The following is a 26,450-nucleotide window of genomic DNA, read 5'->3' on the forward strand; positions in this document are numbered from 1 at the left end:
TCTTCATTGCGTGCCCAATGCACAGGAGCTTTATGAGTTCTCTCTGATCTTGATAGCGCATCTTTGTCATTGATAGGTCCCTGGGATCAGAGGGAATGAGTGGATGATACAGGGGCATCGCTGATAGACATGGTGGTGGTATGACTTGATGCAATAACTTTTTCAGTGGTACAATTCAACATAATAGCCTTTCAAGTAGATTTGCCCATATCATACCCATGTCCACCTATCAAGTTATCAGCACCATTGAGAGAATACTTTCAAGTGAATATTCACCTTGTCCGCTTGGACATATTTCTCTGAAACTGGCTCTAGCTCAGCAGTCGGTGTGGTGGTCAAAAACTGCAGAATATCAGGAAAACATCCCAATTCTAATAACCTAGCTGTACTAACTTATTCAAGATGGGGATTTCAAATGCAGCACTCATCACATGACCCAGCATCATATCATGGAATGACCTGGCACAAACACCTGGGTTTGTGCTCATGTCTCACTCACTCAGAAGGGATTCATCCTTACTAGCCTTAAGAAATAAGCCGACATGAAGACACATGTATAAATATTAAGGTAGACTTGCGAATCCATCAAATGTCATGTGATTGTGACTGCTTGTGACACTTTGAACTTATCCCAGGATAAGGTCATGCCGAGTTGCCGAGAGACCAAACAAATGCCTTCAAAGGCATGCAAAGGCTTCGAGCAAAAGATGTTATTATGTTGAACTACTGACGAAGTTAGAATATACTGTGGAAAATGTAGTATCAACATTAGTAGAAGTTGTAAGTGAAAAACTATGTGCTGCATGAATAGACTAATTGATGTCCCTTCAAATGGTTGGAGTTGTATTAATCATTCTCCGAGTCTATGAATGACCCAACTTGAAGTTTAGGTCTCTTCAATGTTCTCTACATCGTCATGTTCTCGCGCCAGCGCTTGTGAGTGTTGGATCTGTTGCCCATCTGCTCGTGCTACAGAATTATCGGCACACCAGCATTACTCAAACTACTACTGCAAATTCGGACCTCACCAGCACCTACTAACGGCACCCAGACACTTAACAATAAAAACTCAATTCCAAACTCGACTCTTCAATTTATGCATTTTTTACAATGCTTAATTATGCAAGACAGTATTCTACATGTTTTAGCATTAACATATTGACTTGATGTTCCATCCTTGAATAGAAATTAATTTTTTGGTGTTCTGTCACGAAATTGTAACAATTTATCACATGACATTTGATGGATTCGCATGAAGTCTACCTTACCTGACAGATTTAGAAATGTAATGAATAACTATCAAGGCTAAGGCAGATGGATGCCTAACTCCTTCCAGATAGACTCATGTGTAAAATGAGCTATAGAGACCCTTTGACTATCTTGGAATGCCCATACCTCATGAGGTAGAATATGACCTAGCAAGAATATCTACTGGGCCCATAATACAGCAGCAGTCTCAACTGGGGGATCCAATGACATCTGTTCTGGAATGTACCGAGAGCTACTAGAGCTACCCAGGTGTCTGTGCTGTCCGGGTGTGAGAGTGTCTGATAGTTATATTGGATTGATCTCTCTTCCCATCAACAATAGTCAATGGCTTCCATGGCTTGACATGCGAATACTTCTTGTGCAGTGTGCCTCACAACTTGAGTATTGCTTGAAACTGTTGGGGATCTAACTCCTTCAAGGCAGAGTTCAATCAGATGTTGAGAAGCAAAAGGTTGTCAAGTAGACTAGTTCCCAAACTGAATTGCATAGCTGATTTTATGAGATCTCATGAGATGACAGTGTTTTTATTCTAACACCTTGTCAATACACAAATTGGATAATGTCAATAACTTATCATATGTCCTACAGTGCGCCATGTGGTTACTAGTTTTACATTCCCTGCCAATTGACCCTTCACTATTTTATATGCCACCTTCCTGACCCTCCCTTTTTTATCAGCTCTGTCTCCTATCTGCAGTTTGATTGCTTTCCCAAACTCCATGATGGCGGAATATAGCTTTTTTTCACCTCTTTCATGAATCACAGCTGGGAGATGTAACAGGATGGGGACCCTGTTACTGCTGATAGCCATTCAGTAAATTCAAGGCTCAAGCCATTCTCACTGCTGCTCAGGCTCCTTCAATTGGTTCCAATGAGCTGGTGCTTTGTGGCAGTGAGTGGGCTCTTTCAAGCACTGCTGTACAATACTCAAAGCTTTCAAAGACAACTGGCTAGGGTTAGATTGAGCTACATGCTAAGAAGACAAAGCAATGCTTGCCTACATGAGAAGACGTAACTGCAAGCCCGTAGATCCTCTAGATCTGCTGACCTGGACTTTGAAATAGAAGTCAAAAGGAATGCATGCACATATCTAAATCTTAACCAACAAAAGATAAAGATAATGCATCCCTGATCACAACTTATAACAAAAAGATGAAGATTGAACAAACTGGCATGGTAACCATGCCCTCTACCCAAACACAAGGCATTAGTAAGCCCCCACAATTGAACCTTGATAGAGTTCAACAAAAGATAAGTCAAGACTCAAACTGAGCTTGGAATGACTGGAGAACATATAAGACACCCTCCTACAAATATCATTCCTCAGAAACTCTCATCACTGTATCCTTGAAGGACTCCAATTACAGAAGAATCCTTAGGATGATTGAGAACAGCACATTCAATGAGACTGCTATTCTGACCCCTACATGGTCTCATAAGATCAACAACATCCTTGGAGATCTAGATGCAAGAATTGCATCTGGCACCTCACTCGCCATTTGCATCATCCGCACTATGAAACTGCTAGAAGATGCAGCTCTTTGTACAGACCTAGATGCAGGCACTAAAACACTCACTGACATGCACAAAACCTATTTTGTATATGAACATGGCAAATATCTAGCTCATAATACCTTTCATAATAGCCTATGGGTCTACCCAGAATTTTCTATGCATCATCCATATTTTATTTGAGTATTCTTGGGCTCAAATTTGCTCAGTACTACTTAACGGTTTAACATAATACTTATCCTTCTAAAAGATTGCCTTCAAACTTGTGATTTGCCAATTAGTCAGCAGTTTCTCACACCTCCTAGAATTTTCCCATGCATTTTCACATATTCTAGGGTATGTTTTGTGTCACTAGGCGCCGTCACCGGCGATGACCTTGCTTTCGTTTTCCGCACCATTTTTCACAGTCACGTGTTATAAACTTCACATCAGGAAACCTACATTTCTGCTGATGTTCCTGTCCCCTACTGAACTGTCTGATATCAGACCTACAGGTAGTGCAGTCATGCAGCAATTGCTGAATTCAGTACCATGCCTGAAATCAGTGGTAAATAGCCCTACAGACACTCAGAGGTACTGTTTGTGTACAATTCAGGATGTCAGTTTCTAAGAGATGCAATACATCAGATATGTAGTTTAGTTTGTACAAAAGCCTCACAGCACATCACATAACATCAGGACATTATGATATTCAAAAACATCAAAAATACAAAAATACAAAAATCATATTCAAAGTAACTACTACATTGGTATCTACACTACTAACTAAAAGAAAGAAAGAGAGACTCACTAAAATAGACAAAAATGCGAAAATATTAAGGTCAAAAAGAGGTCAGGGAAAGAAGAAACTTACTGAAAAGACCAAAAATGCGAAAATATATAGCCTGGAAATAAGCAGGGAGTCAGTCTTCAAAGGAGAGGAGGGGAGGGGAGAGAAGAGACTTACCAAAAGGACCAAAAATGCGAAAATATATAAGCTAGAGGTGAGCAGAGAGTCAGTCTTCAGAGGATAGGAGAGACTCACCAAAAGGACCAAAAATGCGAAAATATATAAGCTAGAGGTGAGTAGGAAGTCAGTCTTCAGAGGAGAGGAGGAGAGGAGAGAAGAAACTCACCAAAAAGACCAAAAATGCGAAAATATATAGCCTGGAAATGAGCAGGGAGTTAGTCTTCAGAGGAGAGAAGAAAATAAAATAAAATAAAAGAGGAAGGACTCACTAAAAAGACCAAAAATGCGAAAATATATAAGCTAGAAGTGAGCAGGGAGTTAGTCTTCAGAGGAGAGGAGAGGATTAGATTGGAAACTTACCATTGCACCAATCCCAAAGCCCCATCCACACCAACACATCTCAACTTGAATATCCAGGAGCCTAACTTAAGGGCAAGAGAGGGATTGAAAAGGAAGAAAGAGAAGAGGGCAAGGAGACTTGAACAATGTCAAAAGACTTGAATTGTTGGACGCATTTTTGATTATATAAGCTTTCCCACCTAACTTCAACCAACATCACATGACTGCTTATATCATCAAAAATGCGAAATTTCACTAAGTCCCTGCCACACTATGGTACTAGACATTAACATTAGTATAGTAGTGTAGTATACATTGGATATAATAAAATACCATAGAGTTTATTTTAATATATATCTCTAATGTAACTACTCAGGAATCAGTTAGTAGTAAATTGTTGTTGGATAATAGATAAACATCTGATATATTAAATGTTGAGCTCATCATAGTGTGCAGTGAGTGGGCATTTCCTAATTAGGCAATAGGGCGCTAGTGCAGATGTCTGCACTAGTGCCAGATACAGAAAAATTGTACACACTGCAAAATTATATATCTGTACTTCTGATAATCTAGAGACTAGTAAAGCTGATATTGCTGAATGACTGCATAATTTTTGTTTAAAAGTCTGACATGCCTGAACACTCTGTGATTTTTTTTGTCTGATAATCTGATGTTGCTGAATGACTGCATAACTGTCTTATAAAAGTCTGACATATCTGAACACTCTGTGATTTTGTTGGTCTAATAAGCTAATGTATCTATACAACTGATATGTGCTGATTGTTACTGATTGTTACTGATATCAGTCATGCAGGTAAATCAGGACATTCAGCAGAATTGTAGGTTTCCTGATGCAGGCGCCAGTACTATAATTACAAATGTGCAGTTGAATGAATCGTCCCAATATGCCACCACCACGCCACAGAACCTCACACTTCTTTCTGCTTTCCCTTCTGTGACGTTGTCGCATTCCCATCGTCATTCTTTTTTGTCTTCTTAGCTGCAGGTTCTTCAGCACTCATCACCAGGGACCTCTTCTTTTGCAGCTTCACTGGGCCTTCATGCACATCGTGCAGTTTAAACGCGCTCAGAGGTGTATCATCTCCATCTTTCAAGATATTTACCTGAAGGATGTCCGCATCGAAGGTGTCGTGCACAGGTTCATTTTGTTTGAAGATGGCATAATGCTCCAAATTGAAAGTTACCTCTACAAGGGCTTCACTCATGCATTTTTCCACAGCTGCCGGTCCCACGAATTCTTCATCTTTGTATATGGGGAGAGGATTGGTGATGAAGTTGTACTTGATTCTTTCAAGCTCCTTGGCGAGATGGGGAGGCACAGGCCATAGGTCAGTCTCTTCATCCACCATTTCACAATCTTCTTGTTGCTCCACTATAGAGTTTAATTCAACTCTAGGTTTCCCGTGACATATTGTTACTCACATTCAGATGGATTCTCGAGGTCCTCCAGGTAAGTCCCGAACTTTTTGGGTTGTAAAATGGGTTTCTCCTATTTTCAGACTTAAGGCTTTTCATTAGCAGCGTTTTCACAACGTCTCACCCTTTTTTTGAACAGGCGATGCATGAATCTAACCATTGTCTCGTCGTATTCTTTGACTATCAGGTTCTTCTTCTCTTTAGTCTTGGCTGTTGCAGTCTGTAATTTCTCCAGGACTGTGACTGCACGCATAAAGTCCTCTGCGAACAGTTCTTCTGCAGGTTTTCCGAGGTGGAACTGTTGTTTAGACTTTTCAAGACCAGCAACGTCCAGTTTGAAACAGGTTCCAGCAGGACCACAATTGAAGCGGTAAGCTTCCACACATCCTACCATTATGATGTTTAGGGGTTGTCGTGTACTCTTTTGCATCAGCAATCGTCCGTATTTCTGTGTCTGCCACATGTAATTGTTTTTGAGGTTACCAGCAGTGATATATTCTGGAAAGTCTTTGAGATGAGCACGGTGTTGCGCTGCGTCGAATGACATGGTAGTGGTTGAGAGGATCAAGTCTTGCATGGGAATTCCTGCTCTCATGAGTCTTTCTTAAACATCTCTCTTGTATGATGGCCGACGACTATAAATTGTTAACCATGAAGGAGATAATAGATACAGTTCAAAAACACACTTTGACATTCCACGAGCGCCGCACTCGAGCCAATCTCATCGCTGCAATCAGCGCATCCTCAGATGAAGTCAAAAGCTCTCTTCACGAAGCTTGCCAACGCAAAAGACTCAGGAGAGATCAAGCATGCAAGGATGAGGTCAAAAAAAGAAGGTTAGACAATGAAGTTTCATCCAATCAGACATCACCTTCTGTTTTGCAAGATGTAGACCTTCCGCCATGTTTTTTGAAACCAGTTCAGGAACATGTTCGTCAACATTGCATTGCGCAATATCTCACGCGTACTGGTTCAGCCGCTACTCAATTACAGACCTGTATGATTTGTGCAGGCGAATTTTTTGCATCAGAGTTGGAAGAGATTGCAGTGGACGAGATCCCTCACCAAGAGCTATTGAGGCCAGCATTTCCACACCATACCCAGAGATTATTCTCTGGCATGTTACTTTACAACAATGCAATCCATCTTCAAGATTCCATTCCCAAAGGTCATGCATGTTCTAAGTGTATGTCGATGCTGCGTGGTTCAAAACAGCCACCCTGGTCGTTGTCAAATGGCTTATGGATTGGAGACATTCCTGTGGAGTTATCAGCTCTAACGATCCCAGAACGTCTCCTGGTCGCTCTTCATTTTCCCTCAGCATACATCGTCAAGCTATTTCCCAAGAAAAAGGGCGCCAAATTCTGGGACGTCGCCAGTATCAATAGTGGCATTAGAGGCAACGTGTCCACATACCGTCTCAATACATCGGACATCGCAGACATGGTCAATCCAAAAATTCTTCCACCTCACCCTGCTCTGTTGGCATCTACTATTGGCATCACCATTGTCGGCCCGCATAATTTTCCTCAACATTCCATTCCACACATCCTGACTGTGAATAGGGCATGAGTTCACGATGCTCTACGATTTCTCAAACAAGAGAATCCGTTGTATGCAGACATCAGCATATCGCAGGCACATCTTCACCAACTACCAGAAAATGGGGTGCCCCATGAAATCATGGACATCATAAAACACTCTGAAGACATGGGCGCATTAGAGAAGGAACGTGATGGTTACATAGCTGAAGATGATGAATCAGAACTAGAAGGTGACGATCATAATGATTCAATTCACTGCATCCTCGTTGATTTCAACGAAGAAGAAGACCATATCGATATATTTGACGATGAAGATCAAGTGGAAAAAGACAGGCACGATAAAGACACACCCAATGGTACGTGCAAAAATGAAGTTCTCAATTGTGCCAGTCTCACTGAATATCATGGTTGGTTGCAAACAGAATCCAAGGTCTTCTGTCTTCAAGCCTATGGAGTCATCGATGCTCAGGCTAACAATCTGGAGAACTCGGAGTTGATGGCACATGCCATGGCTAACACAGCTACAAGCATGCATGCAGATTTTGCTGTCAAGAGAGGCAGTAGCTTCATCAATGAATATGGCAGGAGAGACAAACTTGGCAATCTTATTGCAGGCACCGGTGATGATGTGAACCACCTTCTTGAGGCTTTTCCATGCCTGTTTCCATATGGCATGGGAGGATTCGAAGTTTCTCGTCCCATTCCTCTTTCATATCCGGAACATGCCAAATGGTCTCTTCACTATGCTGATTGTCACTTTCGGAAGGACCATGGTTTCATCTTCCAACTCTATGGCGTCATACAGAAAAGACAAGTTTGTTCTTCGAGATGTCTTCAGGTATCTAAGAAAGCATTTCATGACAATGAGGTGAAGTTTTGTTCTGTGCGACCTATTGATTTGGAGAAAGCCAGCGAGGAAGAAGCACGCAAGCTTCCAGTCTCCAATCCCACAATCTTAAGCCTGAAGCATCATATTTCAACCATTCATGCCAAGGTGATGGGCACCGATGAATCGCGTATGAATCTCCGCTCGCACATTTGGGGAATGACTGTTATGAACGGACCTCCTTCACTATGGATCACCATCAATCCCACAGACACTCATGATCCCGTTGCGCAAGTTTTTGCAGGGCAAGACATCGATTTGGACAAATTTGACGACACAGCGGGTCCGGACATGCATTCGAGAGCATGTATAATCGCAGGAGACCCTTACACTGCCTTCAAGTTTTTTCATTTCATGGTGCAAGTGATACTTGAAGAGTTATTTGGCATCCAAGGTCACCATGATCATACAAGCCACATCAAGCGTCGTGAAGGTATTTATGGCACAGTCCAAGGGTACATTGGCACGGTCGAGGCTCAAGGACGAGGCACACTCGACTTGCACATTTTATTGTGGTTGTTGGGGTCACCTACTGCTGCCCACATGAAGGAGCTGCTCAGATCCGTATGTTTTCGTATGAGAGTGACCCAATATATTGCAGATAATATCCACAGACATGTTCAAGGCACCTCTTCACAGGAATTTGACATCCCCTCGCGCAATGGTGCACTGTCATATTCTCGACCTCTTCAACCCTCTGCAGTCAACTATACACACCTAGCATCGAGAATGGAGTTCCTTCTCGCAAAGAATGTTCAAAAACACAAGTGCGGATTTGCATGCCTCAAAGTCATCAAAGGACGGATAATGTGCAAGCGTCACGCTCCATTTCCTGTCTCCGTGAAGGACTGGATCAATATGGAAGGCAAATGGGGTCCTCGTTGTCTTCACCCTTTTCTCAATAATTGGAATCCGACCACTCTGTTGTGCACCAGATCCAACAATGACGTCAAACTCATCACTAACAGAGGGGAGACCAAGGAGTATGGCTGGTATATCACATCGTATATGGCTAAGAAACAACACAACACCTCAAATGCATCTGCACTACTTGCCAAAGCAGTTGCATTCCATCAGAAGAAGGAACGGTACAACGCTGACATCAATCTCCTTAACAAACACCTCACCCAGTGTTGTGCGAACACACTGAGCCGAGAACAAGAGTTTAGTGCACCTGAGGTGATCAGCTACTTGATGGGATGGGGCAATTGATATGTCTCGCATTAAACAGAAATGATTTACTTTTCATCCGTGATCTCATTGTTGAAGCGGCAGTTTCCTGCTTTGAAGAACCAAAAGTCTGTATCTATAAGTATTTTGATGCACACAATATGACTCAATGTCATCCACAGTTATCATGGAATGACTTCTGAAAACACGTTCGAAGGAGACGTGCTCAATAGTGAGGCAGAGGAGGTGAGTGAAACTATCCAACATTGCCGATGTCTATTCACCATCAGGAATAGTTTGTGACCTTGGAAGTCCTGGAGAATTCACTCTACATTCATGACCAGATCGGAGAATATCAAGATCGAGGTGAAATGCTTGAACAGTTCAGTTATCTTGATTTCTTCTTGCAAACTTACGATAAGGCCATGCCTACACATGAAGAAGGCTGTAGAGGCCGTCCCCAATCTGTTAAGATTCCATATCATCAGCATTCTATTCACCAAAACCAATGCCGAATTCTTCATGGAGAACAAGCTGAAGTTATTCCCAATTTTCCTGGCAAATGGTTTGCAAACCGGGAAAATCTTCCAGATCACCCATTATATTGCGCATCATTGTTAGCTTTATTGAAACCATGGAGGTCTCTTGCCGACCTCAAATCTGTGTCCGAAACTTTTGTTGATGCATTTGAACACTTTCTCGTTGACTCATCCCTGCATGTACATGATATTGTGGAGAACATTCAATACTTCCATGATTGTTCAGAAAGTGCTTGAAGAAGACGTGAAGCTGCTGAAGACTTGTACATGGAGGGTGATTTTCAGCATTTTGAAAGTCATTTGGAGGATGACATTGATGAAGAAGATCTGGTGCCACAAAGTTCAGTTGAAGCAGTAGTTGATGAAACACAAGTTCAATATGTGTTACAACACCCTTTCTCGACACAAGAAGCATTGTATGCTCAAACAGCGATGAACATGGCATTCGATAAGGGTGTCCCATGGCACAAGGTCACCAGTATGGCTGTGAATTGAGATTTGCTGCCGCATCCACTGCGGATAAAAGCATGTGACACCTCCTGTTGTCAAATATACCATGTCCGCGGTGGTTGGTGCATGAAGGATGAGGTGTAATACATGCATGTGAGTCTTTGGACATGCCAGCGTGACCCAGCGAGATTGGGATGCATATTTACCAAAGTGTTCGACAACACTAACCATAGCAGGATGGCAGGCTTCTGTGATTTTCTTATAGCCCATTGTCTCCATCAGAAAGTTCTCTAGAATGTAAAATGTTTCGTGCGGAACTACGAGGTTGAGGTCTCGGATGGCTTCATTGATGTCCCCAGTGATCATGGATCGAGCTGCTGATCCAGTTATAAGGCATGCAGAACATCGTAGTGCAGGAACAAAAGAGTCGAACATGTTTTTTGTGAATGGACATATGATGTGTGTGAATCGCCTATGGACCACCTGTTTGCTTATTTGCCAAAACACAGAGCATGTGCGAGTCATTGCGATTAGATCTGTGATCAGCAATGTTTCCAGTATGTTTGTGATGATGTCTCGATTTTGGGTGACTGTCTGGATAGTTAGAGACTTGATTTGAAGTGGTATGGTGGCCTACACGTCATGTTTGACATAGTAGTTCGAATTGTGTTGAGTGACATTGATTATGGTGGTCGGACGTTGTCTTATGCATCGTGAAGAAAATCGACAGTATATTAGCTGGTGACATCAGAAAGAATAAGATGATGTTTGCTAGACAGAACGCCCCTAAACACAGCTTTATCTATCAAACCACCATGCAGTCGAGCATATTTGAACTTCTGATGACTTCTGACAATCAGTGTGCTTTCATTTTCAGTGAGTGTAGACTGACACAGACTTGCTAACAATGGTACTGACAAGTGGGGGTGTAGTAGAACATCAATTCCGCGGAGGTAATCATGTATACATCGAATCTAACGAGAGGATGCATGCTATATTTGAGGCTAGTGGGGATGGGATAATATACACTGAATCACCATCCATCATAGCAAGCAATGCTTTGTACGACGATCCCACAGAGTTCAAACGTGTGAGCTAAATTTTGCAATGATTATGTTAGTCACTCAAACATTGACAGGCATCGCTAACCTGATTGTGCACGATCCTGCAACATCTGTTTGTGTATGCAGAGTCTCTTGCATTGGCACAAGACTTAGTAGATTTGGCATTTAATTGGGAAGCCGAAGCGAGCGAGTGCACTTGATATGGTTTTTCAGAGACTGGTAACAATCATTGTAAATGTATAAGTGAAATGAAAGACATTGAGAAAGGAACCTCGAAAACGGACCAAGCAATGCACAAAAAGGTTATTTAGGATGGAAGAATAAATCCCCAGAGGGCAGAAAGTAAGAAAAAAGTAATGAGAGGCTCAATGTCTAAGGAACCACAAGTCACCAAGGCCATCATCTGCAGGCGGGATGCTCAAGTAGCACACAAAGACATCAGGATGAGAAGAGAGAAACGTGAAAAACGTGGATAGAGTCAGAATTTGCATCTGGATTCATGTGAGTACGAGGAGGTGGAACAAAAGTGTCAGGTCATGGGAGGGAAGTCTAGGATGAGCCGAGTTTGTGGGTCCATGTAATGAGAGATGTTTTCAAGGTGACCCTCTGAATGATTGATGGCCAAGGTCAGCCTCGCATCACTAGCCAAGAGCTCGGCAAGAGCGAGACCCTCCACACATACAATGTGGACCGCGGGATCATAGGCGATGGAGTGCACGACACCTGCGGACGTCAGATACACAAAGGACAGCTATTTGTTTGACTTACGAGCGAGCAAGGCAGAATGTACAAAGATACCACGAGCAACGACCAGAACGGTCACTGAAGGGTGATGGGTGGATGATCGAGAGGGTGAATCACGAATATCAGCACTCGGGACAACATGAAATTGAGCAGTGCACTGGCTACCACAATGAACTAGGGGAGGCAGGGATGAGCAGGGGAGCAACTCTGAAGCGACTAGGACACATACTGAATATGAACGCAGCCTGGCCTGCAAAGATATTCATCAATGAGTACATGGCATCGCACATACTGGGCGATGGCTGAGGTTTAAGAGTTATGATTGAGTTACAGTGAGGTGTTAAATACGGGAGGTCAAACTTGTGAGACATGCCAAGAATGCTCAGGCCTACAGGGACTGAGGAGAGTACGGTCGATCATGGCACGTGCTGCAGAGCAGGCAATGGCGCCACCATGGCATCCCAAAACATCAAAGATTTGAGAGAAGTTCAGAAGGTTCGGGCCACAATTTGGGTGCAAGGAAATTTGAAGGCGATCATGTGGAACCAATGATAAAACATGTTACACCCAAACATTGGCGTCCGCGCCAGCTTCCAAGCCGCGCTATATGTATCGCCTCAAGTCCGGAGCTGAACATGTCATACATTTGGCCTTTCCGCATGTTTGGGAAGTCATGTGTTACATGTGTGATGTGTTACTAGCAATGGGTACACCGGTGAGAGGGCATGAACCAAATGAGACGTTCACATCACATGACCTGTCTGAGCTGATTGAGTAGAGAGCCAGATAGACGGCTTTTGGAACGGTGTGATAAGCGCGGAGTCGGGGACTGGGTGCGCACACACCGCTACAATAAACATAAAGCAGGAAATGTCGTTGTTTGTAATTGTCGACAATGGGCAGAATTTATGCAGTACTTGCCGTTGTTGACGGTTGTGGACGATTCACAGAATTAATGGGTTGGCATATGACCTTGCAAGCAAGGTGATGTTCTGACATATTCGCATACATGGGTTTTTCATTTTTACGGTACTGAGAGGAATGTTTGAAAGACTTCAAACTTCATTACATAATCAGTCTCATGTGACTTGGTGGCACATTATGACACCCATGCAAAGCTTCATCATGACGAATATGCAAGACCAATATGGTATTTAACAAGTTAACATCAGACTGTGAAAATCTCAACAAAGTTTGAGCACAGCTTGAGAGTACAGCATTCAGGCAGTGCAGAGGCAGTGTACATAGCTTTATAGCACAGGTTAGCATAGCCACAGAGCACAGCCACTAATGTTGATTTGAAAGATTCTGGAATATTCTATCAGACAACACTGGAGTTTGGTGGAATAGTCTGGAAAATTCTATGACATTCTTTGAAACTTTAATAGTAGAGTAGTATGTAAGGGGCCCATTTTCCCCTCTAATAAAGAGAGCTCCAAGCCAAGTACAGAGAGCCCATTTCCATATTATCTAAGCTTGAGTGTGAATAAGTGAGTGGAGAATAAGAAGAGTGTTCATATAGCTCTTTTTAAATTCTCTCCTCTAAGATACTAAGTGACATACTGAGTGAAATATTAAGTTATTTCATTCCACTTTTTGACACTGTTTCCCATGACATACAGAAGCATATTTGAGGCCACCATTGAGCCATACTTTTTACACTAGCTGGTACACAGTTATCAGTCATCTAGTGCAGTATATTCCAGTTCTCTTTTAGACACAGGAAATTGATTCTGTGGGGAGAATATACATATTTTCATCAGCAAGGGAAGACAAATAAGACTAACAATCAGTTACTAATATTAAGAACTTGGCCCACTTAAGTCTGTCCTGCGTCACACTCATCGCATAGTGCTTGAGCAGCAGAAAGTAGGTTTTGAAGCCACGTATTAGTTCGGGCTGATCCATGTTAGAGGCTTAGTTTGATCTCCAATTGGTTTGTGAAGATAGGGAGTATCGTTATAGCTCTGAGAATCATCACATAGTCATACATCTGTATTCATTGAAGTCATAGCACTGCATCGCGCCAGTTATTGATTCTGTTCCCCCTTTAGTCACTGTGTACTTCCTTTGAGAACTCAACACACTTTTCCCACGAACAACCACGTTATCGACCATTGGTATTTGTCTGAACCGTTGACCGTGGTAGGATACTGAAAATCAGTGATTTTACTGTTTTCACATCCTAGTAAGACATCGCCATGCTGCATCTACAGAAACACATTCGTGCAATGGTGTTTCACCTACTCCCCCTCAATTTCCCTGACATTGCATACCTAGCTGTCAGAACCGTTGAGGTGAAGCTTCCCACCAATGTGCACCCATTACCGAAGAAAAGAACGGCCACGATTGACTGCACCCACACACAACTTTGTAGGCACTGTGGAGGATATGGACACACCTTCAGACAATGTCCCGACTATGTCTGCTGCATATGCAGCAAGATAGGACCAGATCACCTATTGATCCATTGCACTGAACTCAAAGGACACATCATGCTCTAAGAGTATAGTGATAAAGAGAAGTTCTTTGAAGCTCTCTTAGATTGGGAGCATAACCATAAGGCACTTGTAGACCTCACACTCAGATTCCCTGTGCTACCTTCCCTGATGCCCGCAACTCCCACAGAAACCCCCACGACCCCCACACCTTCTAGTTCCACTTTGGAAGAGAAGAAAGAAGAAGAAAGAAGTTGAAGTCAGTGACTTCAACCATAGTAATGGGGTAATGTTACAGTAACATAAGTCCTCACTCTACGCTCGCCTACACTGTTGGTGTACTTGCCAGATTCAACTCAAACCCAGGCATCGCCCACTGGCAAGCTGTCAAGCACCTCCTTCATTATATCAAAGGCTCCATTGACCAAGCACTTGTCTACAAGCTTGACCCCCACTCCACTGAGTTGTTCTCCATATTCTCTGATGCTGACCATGGTGGTTGCAAAGACACTGGGCACTCCACTGGCAGTTATCTTTAAGATGGGAGTAAAGTGGGCCACTTCTAGAGGCTACTGAGAGACCAGAAGAGATCAGACTAGAGTCCAGAGTAAGTTGTCAATCTATTGAATGGTGTAGTGAAGTTGTACAGTACCTAGAGTCCAGGGTAAGTTGCCAAAGAGGCAGTAAGCACTGGACTCTGGGATATGGGCGACGTATGGTAAACAAATGTAAACAGACAAGCCACAATCCAAAGGTAAGTAATAACTCAACCTAGGGACATCCTAGGGAGGTCAGGAGTTATGTAAAGTGGTAGCAAAGTGCAAGGAATGATACCATAAGTGTAATGGCACAGTTAGACACATAAAAGACATAGAAATGTGTACTGTAGAGGTCAATGATCATATAACTAACAGGTAGTTCACCATGTAAGAGTAATGCTCTGAGGTTGCTCCCTCTGCAAAACAGCTTCATAAATGAGAGTTTGACTTGTCCACCTGCATAACATAGTCAGTGGTGCTGATGGGGTGGTGTCGTAACCTACCGAGCTGGTGATTTGTTCTTGTTTTCTGAATCATCCCATTAAACTGTTCAAATGGAAATGCCCACCAAGTGTTTATTAGTCTGAATGAGCGCAGACACTCTGCCAAGTGCTGTGTAGCATGATTGTTGCTTGTCTTCACTGCCCCTGGCCCGAAAAGCTAGATGGTAGTCTTCAGATAGTAAGTATAGTTTTGCTCAACAAGCTCAATGTGGGTTTCCAAAGTTGAGTGAGTAGTTGCCCAATGAACAGTGATAATGAGCACAGCATGATCACAAGATTGACTAAGCAGACTGTTCGCCATTGATCAGCTTTGATCTTACCGTGGGATGCACTATCAAAGTTTAGTGGTGCAGGATTCAACTAGGAAGGGATTCTGGTCTTAGCGATATCTGACCAAACCTCCTGCAATATACCTTTGTGGAGAATGATGAGTTTCGCCTTCTTCCCCCAAGCAGTAGAAATATTGACGGTAGGGTTAGGGAACACCATTGGGCAGCATATTTCGGCTCCTGGATTGGTCTTATACTACAGTCATCAACCAGTCCCTGAAACACACAATTTGAAAAATGCTCATTCTTCCCACTTACTTGGTGAAAATTGTCAGCTACAATGTATTCTACAGCATTGTCATATCCTGCGTTCCGGACCCAGACTGATCACGCACTCATATCCAGATATCCAGATCCGACCTGCTTCTTACTTCCATTTCCTTCTGCTTTCGTACATCCCATTTTGGTTAGTTCCTACTACCGGTCTACTGGTTATTTACATATCCGACTGTACTGGTTCATCCGGACCTTGTTTCATTTCCAACTGCATTTTATTATGTTCCGTTATACTATTGATAAGCTTTCCACATGCTTTGTACATACCTTCCATTATGTTTCCGTAGTATATAAACCCTGTAAAACCTCTGTACATCCTCAGTTCGAATATCATATTAGATTCTGCTCATTCCTGCCTCTGTCCGACTTGAGTTTCTCCTCTCATCATCTTCCGATAGTCTTAGGATTAATTCCTATTGACTTAAACATCCTCGCCTCTACCTTCAGTAGTCTTCCACTATTTCTTTCTAGTTCGCACTTTGTCCGGATTAGTCTTCTATCTTGTTTCTGAACGTCTGCCGGAATTCCTGTGCATCGGACATCGTCCTATAGCCTTTGGAAGTTAAGGGCACGTACTTGGGTAAGGGGTGCAGCATACGAGCTGAAGCCGAGCCCTTCGGATCCAAACCCTTTAGCACATTCTTAACAAGCATCTAAAGTATATACATATGAAGCAGCATTAAAATCAGTGAAGTAGTGAGTGAGTAAAGCATGGATTAGTGAGAACATCTTTTTTTGGTGTTCCTGAGTCCTTGAAACACCACTGTCACACAGGTGTCACATCACGCTTAGTGTCAGCTCTGGTATTATCATCGCTGCTAAAATCAACCTCAAATGGACCATGACACTCTTCACTACAGTCCAACTTATTCCCAAATTGATCCAGGGACCTGTTAAAGCTTTCTAGGTGCAAAGATGGTCCAACAGGTGGCCAATGTGTCTACAGCAGCTCTAATTTTTTTTGAATAACAGACAAACACAGTTATATCACCGTTTCTTGTGTACATCACAATTAATTCTGATAGAGGGCCTCTCAAAGTATAATAAAAAATCAAATTTGAGGGAATTTGGTGTAAGATTGAGCGAGAAACACCAACTGTTTCAATGAGTGGTGGTGTTACAAGGACCAGTGGAATACTGTAATGTATGTGTCAGATACCAAATGAAAAAGATGAAAAGCAACACAGCCTGATTGCTCACCCATGCAATAAGAGCATCAACATAGAATGACTTTGAGTCGTTTGCCTTATCTCTGTGGCAAGGGTTGTTTGCAACTGTGACTGAGGTACCAATTTTGAAGCTGTGGCCTGCAAAACCTGCAACTTTTCTTGCAGCCGGCAAGTCACATACAAGGGGATGAGCGCTCGCTACCCGGATGATTGCACTTAACCCACAATTGAGGAAGCTTTTCATCAATGTGATCCCTGGATGCCAACAGCACAACAATTCATCAATATCAGGCATAGCAGGTGATTAAGGTGATGCTGGCGGGGTATTTAACATACCACCACAGTAGGTGGCAGTGACAATGATTGAATGACCAAAGTAGTCGAAGGCCTGCTAATAATATCAGGTGAAAGAGCACCATGACCACTACTGAGCCCATGAGAAGAAAAATAAAGATACATGGACCCAGTTATCAACCTCCTCCTTTGGGAGATGGCAGTATTGGAGATGGGCAAGATCTTGAAAGTTGCCTACTTCCCTAGATCATTTTTAGAGTCCCTTTCTAACAACTACACCAATGCAGCATGTACTGTAGTTGACTTCTTTGGCTATATGTACCCCAGAATCGACTCCAATTGCAAGGTGGCTAGTATGTGAGTCAATAGCAATTGCATAGACTGATGTCCACACTCCCATCAGAATAGAGTGAACATGTTCATGATTCTATGCTGAAGATAAGAAACAACTGGTTAGTTGAAACATAGATCCTTGCCTCGATATTTTCCACAATGGCCAATAAACTATCAGCACCCCTATGAAAAGCCATCTTTTCCACTTTGATGGGTCCCAAGCAAGAGTCGTGATTGCACAATGAGCAATGATACAGTACAGTATCTTGCCGGAAAGATGATAGGTAACTAAATTGCAAGATTCACACACATTCAACTCCTCATATATGTTGGACATCCTTTGTTCACCATGGTGACCAAACTTCTAATAGGTGTGACTAGGTGTGACTTGCTTGTTGTTCAGCCCTTTGTGACTTTGATCTTGGTGTGTCATTCCCAGTATTTAAGAATGGACATATCTCGAGATGTTGGTGCCTCAGTGCACTCCATGATGGCTCCTTCTTGCAGTGGAATGGTCTGCGAAACCGACCTTTGTATACACACACTATAACCTTCATTCGATGTTGAAGTCAAAATCTTCCTGACCTGCGGCCAGTCCCAGGCCATCATATCTTACCTTCATCAATATACTCAGTGACCATGAGTTGCACCTTGAGCTAAAAGCTACCCATGAAGTACATGTTCTGGCAGTCATGAAGTCCCTAGATCATGCAGCACTAAGTTGTCTTATTTCAGATGGTTTCTAAAATTTGGACCCTTCTCAGTGCCAAAGTAAGGCAACTAAGAAAGGTAATTGTCATTAGATGACCATGCTGGCATTTTCTTATCACTGGTTCATCAGGAGCTCACTACAACTAAACAAAAGACTAAAAGGCTTCTTTGGAGCAAGAGCATGTTGCTGCTGTGCATGAGAAAGTGCACATTAAACCCTTCATTGATATGTTCGAAGGCTTAAGTCTATCCTTGTGCAGTTCTTACATCCCATTGAGATTGTACTGGATTGTCCCATTTGCAAAGCAGTTATGGAACGGCCTTTCATGTAAGCCTATTTTGATTCTGATTCTTGAATGCTCTTCACAAAGGTATTCACACAACAGACTAGAATGTAAACATAGCTAAGCATAACCAATTGGTTTCATGAAAGTATCAGGGCCCAGTTTGTCCTCAAAACTTCAAGGACAGATGAAGCGCCTGCTGGGAAACCCAATTCCAACAGCAGTTTGTGCATCTACTTAATCTCCTTACCTGCCTCAACCGCAGCGATGTACTCTGCACAGAGCCATGACCCCTTGCAGCTTGGAGCTTGGAGCTCCAAGAGACTGCGCCAGTGCCTATCTTGACAAGATAATGTTAGTTATATGATCATTCACCTCTACAGTATGCATTTCTATGTCTTTTATGTGTCTAATCAGCTCACAGGAGGTCGAGTCAATCTCCCTTCTTGAGACCTGACTCATATCCACACATATCTCCTCTCAACTTCGACTTTTGCATCCATATCTCGCTCCCCTGTAACCCGCCACCTTATCGGTCTTCACCATCGTCTTCTACGACCTTGAAAACCCTCTGGAGTGCGTTAGAGTTGTTGTAGAGTGTCTGGATCATCAGTGATAAGGAGATCAGTGGGAGATCAGTCAATTTTGGGCCCATAGTGCGCCCCTTTCCACACTTTTGCCTCATATTGAGGTCTATTCATCACATATCTGACTCGGGGTGTCTCCCATCGTGTTCTGCGCCTTCAGAAGCCCCCATACACTCAACTGCATTGTTCCTGATTGAGCCCATTGCTTCCAGCAATCCATTCTTCACATCCATCTCTTATCAGCACTCAGATCTATTATTAGTCTCCTATCTAAGGGTCTCCTATTCATTATCCTTGCTTTCCAACGCCCTCAGCTCACTTCCTGCGCCCTCCTGCATCGTCCGCACTCTTATTCCACCCATCCCTGAGCCTTGCATCGCCCTTGCTCCATGTCTGCTGAGACCACCTCCACCAAGTCACCTGCTGTGCTGACAGAGGCCAACTACTCTACCTGGAAAGGAGAGATGAAGGCCTATCTGCGCACCAAGGGACTCTGGCTGCTTGTCTCTGGCAAGGAGACTTGCCCTCCAGCCTCTCTGGCGGAGGAGCAAGCCAAGTGGGATCAGAAGCAGGACAAGGCTGCAGGTGAACTGTTTCTTCACTGCTCTGCAGACCAAAGGCTGCATTTTGAGGACGTTCAGGACAACCCTGTCAAGATCTGGACCACCCTCGAGTCTACCCACGTCCAGCAGCTCCCTGCTACGCGTTTCAATGCCTGGGACAACTTCTTCACCATTAGGAAGCGCCCTGATGAGTCCCTGAGCACCCTTATTGCCAGGATTGAGGAGGGCATGGCCAAGATCCAAAGACTGCACCCTCAGGACTCTAGTAAGCCCTACAGTCTTTCTGTGCTTTGAGCAAAGACTATGCCCAATTCACATCTAGCCTGATCCTCCTCAAGTCCTTGGATAAGAAGGAGCTCAAGGCTGCCTTCCTTGCTGAGGAAATTGTTAGTTTGTAACAATTCCACTGAAAAACGGCCCATACCTACCTTCCACCCCCAAAGGTCCACCATTACCCAAATTCACAAGTGCCATGTCAAACCTAGCAGGCACGTTCCTATGGCAGCGGTCGTGTCTGGCTGGTCGAGCATGAATCGAGTCGACAGTAAGGTTGTTCGGTGTTCCGTCGTCATTGATGATGTTGTAACGGATTTTATGAAACACAGCCACAGATTGAAAAGGGAGTATCACATCCATGCCATGTCCTCAAGCTGTCGTGCAGTCAGATCTGGCTCTGTGACCTGCACTACAAAATGTGCGAGGGTTGCACGGAAATGCACTGCACCATACTCGGCTGCAAGTGCCGAGAAAGTCACTCGTTTAGCGGAGGGGTGCTTTGCGACTTTGTATTGTCAGGAATACAGAAGATCAATGTGTGGCAGGGAATAACTAAATGATTGGTGCTGATTTGAGGAAGCTAAGGAACGACGCCACTGAATGAATTGATGGTGCCAAAGAATCTTTTCTCATTGCTCGAGCCAAAGGGTCATCTGCATATACTCATCTTTGTGGTTTGTTGCGTGGTAGGCATCCTTTGCAAGGTTGATATGAAGCCGTTCAGTATACTCGGTATTGTAGTTGTCGGTTGTTCCAAAGTGTTGAATCATTGTAACATAGTGTTGAAATGAGTGGAGCTTAGGCAGATTGAACGATGAACGGATACCAAGATCCACGAATATTGACTTGTTGTCATGAAAGCGATTGAGTGCATCGTCCAGAAGATCCAAGGTTCGTTGTGAGTGACAAGGATAGCGTGAAAGATACAGGAAATCAAGCAGGCCTCTTACAGCACGGACCAGTCGGAGTGGTGATCTGCCATTTGGCAGGCCAATATCAATGATTATTCCCAGCAGGAACCGGCAAATTTGTTCGTGCTCCGTGCCACTAACCCACGAGAGAATGGATATACCTTTCATGAAGACTCGCACATTATGATTAGGAGGCAGGCGTTTGCATTGCGCATTGATTTCTGCATCGCTGAATGCAGATTTGATCCATGAGATCAGGTGCTTGACGAGTCCTTGGTACAGTTGATGCAAGATGTCGGGAGTGATGGCATGAAATATGTTACAATGCAGCAGGTCTTCCCAGAAAGGATGATAGAGGGGTTTGATTCCCGCACTGCGACAGGCCTTAGTAAACTCATAAGGTCTTCATTGACAAGAGCGAGTGCATCAAGAATGTCACCCAGATCACGGGTGTGAAAAGGCAAATCCTTACTGCCAAGTTCGTCCAATGGAATATCACACTTCGGACATTCACCAGTTTTGATGCCTGTGACGAGGAGCTGTTCAGGGTAATCTTCAATGTAACAGGCAACCAAAGGATGCCCACGCCATAATGCACCATCTCCGTTCATGATTGCCATCCCATTGATACCTGGCTCTACCAGTGACTCAACAACATGGCGCATGCAGGCATGGAATAGATTCGTGAGACTTCGGTGTCTCGCTGATTTGTTGGTGATATGTTCTAACTTGGTGGTGGGCAGATAGGTGAGGAGTATCTGAGCACTGCGAGAGGGACGTCGACAGATCTCCTTGGGCAAGTTTCCAATAGTCATGTATAAGGGGTAGGCAGCTTTATTCCTAAACATTGTTACTTGCGTTTTGTCAGATGACAACAAGATCGGTATAGCGGTGGTGCCTGGTTTCTCTTTCTCAAGGTGCTTCTATTAATAAACTCTGAGTTAGCGGTAAGTAAACAAGGCTAACTCAGTCCGTCACCTGTGTATTCCACCACCATTTGCCAGTGTGTAGATCGTGGTATAGCCTTTGCGTCTCGTCTTGATCTGTATAGTGCCGCTCTGGGACAAATACAAGGTAAGGTGCAAACTCTGGGTCCCCCATAAAGCGCTTTGACACAGTCGATGATATCTCGACAGTACACATCGAAAGCTTCACCCGCCACCAAAATCTCCTTACGCTGGAAGCGAGGCTGGCGTGCAGGTATCTTTGTATCAATTATTTTGTTTAGTTCGCGGGAGTTCTTGTATGACAGCCCTAGCTTCTCGCAAACCTGGTTGCAGTGAGTATCCCTTGCAAACTAAATATCATTCAATAATTATACTCACTCCTTCAATTTCGAGCAGGTCTGAGAACGATGTAGAACCAGGGCCTTGTGTCTTGGCCCAGTGGGCAACCTCATAGTCAATTCGAGATGTGAAAGGTGCCCAAATTCCATCCTCCTCGGCAGAGGACACCTGCTGATGATAGCAACGGTAGCCAGTCTGATGACACTCTTCATCTGGGTCCGAGTCTGAATTCTCCAAGTCCTGGGTAGCTCCTGCATTGCGAAGAGGGAACTTAACAATATGTGGTCGTTGAAATAGTGGGGCTTCTGCATCATGCCGGCAAGCACAATTTTGATCAGTGCTGTGAGTGTCGGAAGTTGTGTCTTCATCCATAGGCAAATCCTGATCTTCAATGGTCTGCTCTGCAACAGGAGGCTCCCAGTCTCATTCTTGCTCAGCTACTGCTCCTTCAGCCTCCATATCCTCTTCCTCTGATTCCAAGCCATCACCTTCAGTGTCTTCTTCAGCATCATCCTCAGGCCATTCCAGGTCCTCAGCTGCAGTGTTAAAGTAGTTGCCCTCAAATATATTGGGAGGTGGGTTCTCATCTGACTCGAAGTTGTCCAATTCATGCTCATAGACTGCGCCATCAGATCGGTGTTGTACTTTGGATACCTTTGCAGTTGTTGGACTCGGAGGATGTGGCTCGGAATGTAGATTTGGTGCCGAAGGTACGTAGTTTTGCATCTGCTCATATATGATGATGCAAGCAGGATTCTTAGATTGAGCTAGGTGGCGAGAATAACCATTTTTAGTGAAGAGATGCTGACATCCATCGCAAGTAGGCATGATAGTAGATTGGCCTATGACACTTTGGAACCGGATTGACTTGGTGAGTTTGTGTTAACAGTGTTTGCCGGATTTGTGACTTATTTTTTTTTTTGCAAATCGATTCGATCAATCAGTTCTCTTATCATCTTGCCTCTACTCCACTGCGATGGAAAAAACAAAAGGACCCACACCCAGCAAGAAAGCTGCAGCCATGCGTGCAGCCAACTTGCAAAAAGCTGCAGCTCCAAGTCCTGCAACATCGGATGGCCAGCCTGTACAACAGGCCAAATCTACTGCCTACAAGAATCAAGGTTCGTTGTTTGTTGTGCCTTGCAATCATTACTGTTGGTGTGCGCTGACCCACTTATTTAGTTTGGATGGCAGAAAAGAGTACTAATCGGAAACGTGCTGCATCCAACAATGCCAAATCAGAACACATCAAGATGCCTCAAATTGTGACATCTGACGTGAAGTCCAACACCAAGGTTGTGTCTGCGTCTGAACTGTTTGACTCAGACAATGACATTGGTGCATTAAGTGGCGAGTCTGACGAGCATGGCACCGGTGACGACTCGGATGACAATTTAGATGTGTCCGATGATGATCTCAAATCCCTCAAGGCGGACAAAAAGAAACTGAAAGAAGTACTGGATCTTGAAGTAAGTTTTTTCATTATGGTTGGAAGTGTCTGCTCTGCTGATTTCATCTCATGTCAAGCAACCTCAATTTGTAAATTGTGCACGGTCCAAGAGCACTGGCTCTGAATTGTAAGGTTCTCATCTTAGTTAGGGCACAAGTGACACTGATGACGACTCGGATGAGCCTTGCATGACTCACACAGCTGTCTCCGATAGAGACGATGACATGAAGGCCATGGCAAAGACTCACTACCACACACTGGCACCAGACAAGTCAAAAAATTGATTAAACATAGGGTATTGTCCTATTCTTACTCTGTTTGCTTATTGTATGTACTAAGGTAGGTTGCAGAACACTTTGACCGAAGGAGCTCGAAGCAAACACCAGGAGAAACGAGAGCAGGAGGGGAGTTCATGTTTTTTTGTTCCTTTTCAGACGGCACTGACTGCTAGTTTCATGGTTGATAGAAACTGACTTGGCGGGATAGTACTGAAGACACAAGTGATACGCTTGTGACTGCCTCAAATCTGAAACTTGTGCGAATGCGCGAGGAGGATTGGCCTTTGAGCAGCTGGATTATTTATAGTACATCAGGCAAGGTTAACCTAACAGATCAGCAGGCCCGTATGCAGGACATGCTGCGCGCTTCTATCACCCGCATCCTCGAGTACCTTGTGTTCGAAAATGCATATCCTGACTTGGAGCATTGGTGGAAGATTACGGGAGACATTTTGCTCACATGCACCGACGATCAACCTGAATTTGAGGCTGTCAGGTCACGACTAATGAAGGATGCGAAATATGTATGAGCCCTGGCTTCAGTGGTACATCTTCGAACTGACACTCAACGCTTCACATTCTCACAACTTTTCATAAGCCCAAAGGTCGTATCAGCCATTTCCGGAACAATGTGTGAAAAGTGGCTCAAGTGCATGTAGTGAGTCACTAGGGTCTCATCAAAGGCGCTGACATGAAGGTCACTGACCTCTTGAAAAAAAAAATGTTCATATATCCTGTCAACAGTAAGGTATGTGTGCTAATTGATTGATTCATACTATCAACTGATGTGTGTAGGATGAACCGATTCGAAGCAAGCCGTACCAGGCACCTGCCATCCTGGACACCATAGCGGAGGCCTTTTTTGTTGACGACACAAGTGTCGGAGTTAAATTTCATGAGAAATTGGTGTCGACTGTCGAGGATCGTCCGGATGAGAGGGAGCTTCCAGTTGCTATGGTTGCTCTCACAGGAACAGCGGTGAGTTCAATTTAGGACTCCCTGAGCGAGTTACTTATTGCTGTATAGGTGCGCAGCGTCATCATGCAATATTCATCTGAAAAATACGACCGTGATTTTAATTGTGAATTATATAGTGGGATCTACAAAACACTCATAGGTATCCTGAACGGTATCTTTGACACTAGTGAGCGCAAGTACCACGTACTGATGCATTCTGTCTATAAAACTGTCTAGTATGTGCTCGTTTGATTGATTTTCTCATTATTTTGCTGATCGTGTATTGCAGTGGCTCCAAGGCCAATGTGGTGTGCAATCTTGAGACAGACGAGGCGTTGATGTTCCTTGACATTGATGCAATGCCAGAGTTGGAGGAGTAGTAGGTGATGAGCGCTAGTAGTAAAATTGACTAGGATTCACCTGAATTTGATTGTTTTCATGATGTTTGAATTGGATCTATTGTCTGATTTATGCTTTGGTATTGGTAGTAATTAGGGTGAATTGTCTACAATTGGGAGGGGGACTAAAAAAATCAGTCATATCAATGGAACATATTGAATCCTCGACAATCCACGAGAATTCGGTGATATTGTGTCAAATTAGGAATCACCGATTTCCCTGATGAAATATTGTGACATTTTTTTAAGCCACTATAATTCCTCTTCCAGAACTAGATGGGCATTTTGAACTTGGGTCTTATGATGTCTATAGGGCTGGTATGGCTTGTGTTGAAGAATATAGGCCTATCTTTATTTGCATCAAACCTATACAGAGCCACAATATCAATCTTGCTGACCCTGATGGGTAGGTCACCTTTATCTTAAACTTACTTAATATCTCAAAACCTTCATGCATAGCTCCATATATATCAAAACTAAGTGAGCTTTGATATTGTTTGGGAGTTCCATCTAAGCAATATAGGAGTCAGTTTAGAAAAATATTCCTACTACTACATCATTCAGACAATTATGTCTTCTGCTACAAACCAACCAGGATAGAAATATGAGGATTTCTTGATTGAATATTTGAAGATTGAGATTTATTTATTGTGTTCCTGTGAAGCTTATCTTAATCAATTTGTAGGTTCTACAACTAAGACATGCAATAGAAAATCTAGAGAGGAACCTGTGTGTCACAAATCTTGTTCAATTTCTTCTACCATAAAGTCATCTAAATATCAATGTATGCACCAAAAGACCAAAGCTGACACAGGGTGGAAGGTGATAGATTCAATATGACAGATTGATATATGACGACTTAGGGACTAAGATAGCTAGTAAAAGTCTATACTAATAGTACATCCATCATACATACACATCTTACTAGTCATAATTGTCTCTAGCAGAAAGTGCATGTAGTTGCA

General features: G+C 43.4%; 9 protein-coding genes across 9 annotated transcripts; 4 read left to right on the plus strand and 5 right to left on the minus strand.

Moving 5' to 3' along the window:
• Positions 1-3,488: 3,488 nt before the first annotated feature.
• Positions 3,489-4,193, minus strand: F5147DRAFT_200284 (uncharacterized protein). The gene is made up of 4 exons (XM_041428550.1): positions 4,091-4,193; positions 4,000-4,030; positions 3,897-3,927; positions 3,489-3,836 (listed from the first exon to the last, which is right to left on the minus strand). The coding sequence occupies exons 1-4, from the start codon at positions 4,127-4,129 to the stop codon at positions 3,614-3,616; spliced, it is 324 nt and encodes a 107-aa protein (XP_041292368.1). The 5' UTR covers positions 4,130-4,193; the 3' UTR covers positions 3,489-3,613.
• An 805-nt stretch (positions 4,194-4,998) lies between these two features.
• Positions 4,999-6,053, minus strand: F5147DRAFT_653172 (uncharacterized protein; the record flags this gene model as incomplete). Its single annotated transcript, XM_041433754.1, has 3 exons — positions 4,999-5,462; positions 5,513-5,579; positions 5,631-6,053. 3 exons carry the CDS (start codon positions 6,051-6,053, stop codon positions 4,999-5,001), a joined length of 954 nt encoding a protein of 317 aa, XP_041292369.1.
• Positions 6,054-6,157: 104 nt separating this feature from the next.
• On the plus strand, positions 6,158-7,078 carry F5147DRAFT_774084 (uncharacterized protein; the record flags this gene model as incomplete). Its single annotated transcript, XM_041441556.1, has 1 exon — positions 6,158-7,078. One exon carries the CDS (start codon positions 6,158-6,160, stop codon positions 7,076-7,078), a length of 921 nt encoding a protein of 306 aa, XP_041292370.1.
• A 2,220-nt stretch (positions 7,079-9,298) lies between these two features.
• Positions 9,299-10,003, plus strand: F5147DRAFT_653173 (uncharacterized protein; the record flags this gene model as incomplete). Its single annotated transcript, XM_041433755.1, has 3 exons — positions 9,299-9,352; positions 9,403-9,825; positions 9,872-10,003. The coding sequence occupies 3 exons, from the start codon at positions 9,299-9,301 to the stop codon at positions 10,001-10,003; spliced, it is 609 nt and encodes a 202-aa protein (XP_041292371.1).
• A 1,685-nt stretch (positions 10,004-11,688) lies between these two features.
• Positions 11,689-12,274, minus strand: F5147DRAFT_774086 (uncharacterized protein; the record flags this gene model as incomplete). The annotated part of the gene is made up of 3 exons (XM_041441557.1): positions 11,689-11,882; positions 11,928-12,077; positions 12,133-12,274. 3 exons carry the CDS (start codon positions 12,272-12,274, stop codon positions 11,689-11,691), a joined length of 486 nt encoding a protein of 161 aa, XP_041292372.1.
• Positions 12,275-15,381: 3,107 nt separating this feature from the next.
• F5147DRAFT_557865 (uncharacterized protein) lies at positions 15,382-15,531 on the minus strand (the record flags this gene model as incomplete). Its single annotated transcript, XM_041430538.1, has 1 exon — positions 15,382-15,531. A coding segment is annotated over one exon (150 nt), but the record flags the coding sequence as incomplete, so codon positions are not given.
• Positions 15,532-19,755: 4,224 nt separating this feature from the next.
• On the plus strand, positions 19,756-20,327 carry F5147DRAFT_802110 (uncharacterized protein; the record flags this gene model as incomplete). The annotated part of the gene is made up of 2 exons (XM_041443291.1): positions 19,756-20,206; positions 20,230-20,327. 2 exons carry the CDS (start codon positions 19,756-19,758, stop codon positions 20,325-20,327), a joined length of 549 nt encoding a protein of 182 aa, XP_041292374.1.
• A 1,043-nt stretch (positions 20,328-21,370) lies between these two features.
• Positions 21,371-23,230, minus strand: F5147DRAFT_653176 (uncharacterized protein; the record flags this gene model as incomplete). The annotated part of the gene is made up of 5 exons (XM_041433756.1): positions 21,371-22,039; positions 22,095-22,223; positions 22,258-22,386; positions 22,442-22,798; positions 22,844-23,230. The coding sequence occupies 5 exons, from the start codon at positions 23,228-23,230 to the stop codon at positions 21,371-21,373; spliced, it is 1,671 nt and encodes a 556-aa protein (XP_041292375.1).
• Positions 23,231-23,378: 148 nt separating this feature from the next.
• On the plus strand, positions 23,379-25,467 carry F5147DRAFT_774089 (uncharacterized protein; the record flags this gene model as incomplete). Its single annotated transcript, XM_041441558.1, has 9 exons — positions 23,379-23,523; positions 23,585-23,871; positions 23,930-23,979; positions 24,339-24,654; positions 24,729-24,761; positions 24,801-24,878; positions 24,926-25,108; positions 25,157-25,323; positions 25,377-25,467. The coding sequence occupies 9 exons, from the start codon at positions 23,379-23,381 to the stop codon at positions 25,465-25,467; spliced, it is 1,350 nt and encodes a 449-aa protein (XP_041292376.1).
• Between the last annotated feature and the right edge of the window lie 983 nt (positions 25,468-26,450).

The sequence above is a fragment of the Suillus discolor genome, assembly GCF_016758755.1.
Source record: "Suillus discolor strain FC423 chromosome Unknown F5147scaffold_30, whole genome shotgun sequence".
NCBI classification, from domain to species: domain Eukaryota; kingdom Fungi; phylum Basidiomycota; class Agaricomycetes; order Boletales; family Suillaceae; genus Suillus; species Suillus discolor.

Coding starts and splice junctions, on each gene's coding strand:
- F5147DRAFT_200284 (XM_041428550.1), bottom strand. CDS start 4,129: ATGTGTTGGTGTGGATGGGGCTTTGGGATTGGTGCAATG. Junction 4,031..4,090: donor GCTTTGGGATTGGTGCAATG/GTAAGTTTCCAA, acceptor GCTCACTTCTAG/CTTATATATTTTCGCATTTT. Junction 3,928..3,999: donor TCGCATTTTTGGTCTTTTTA/GTGAGTCCTTCC, acceptor GCTCATTTCCAG/GCTATATATTTTCGCATTTT.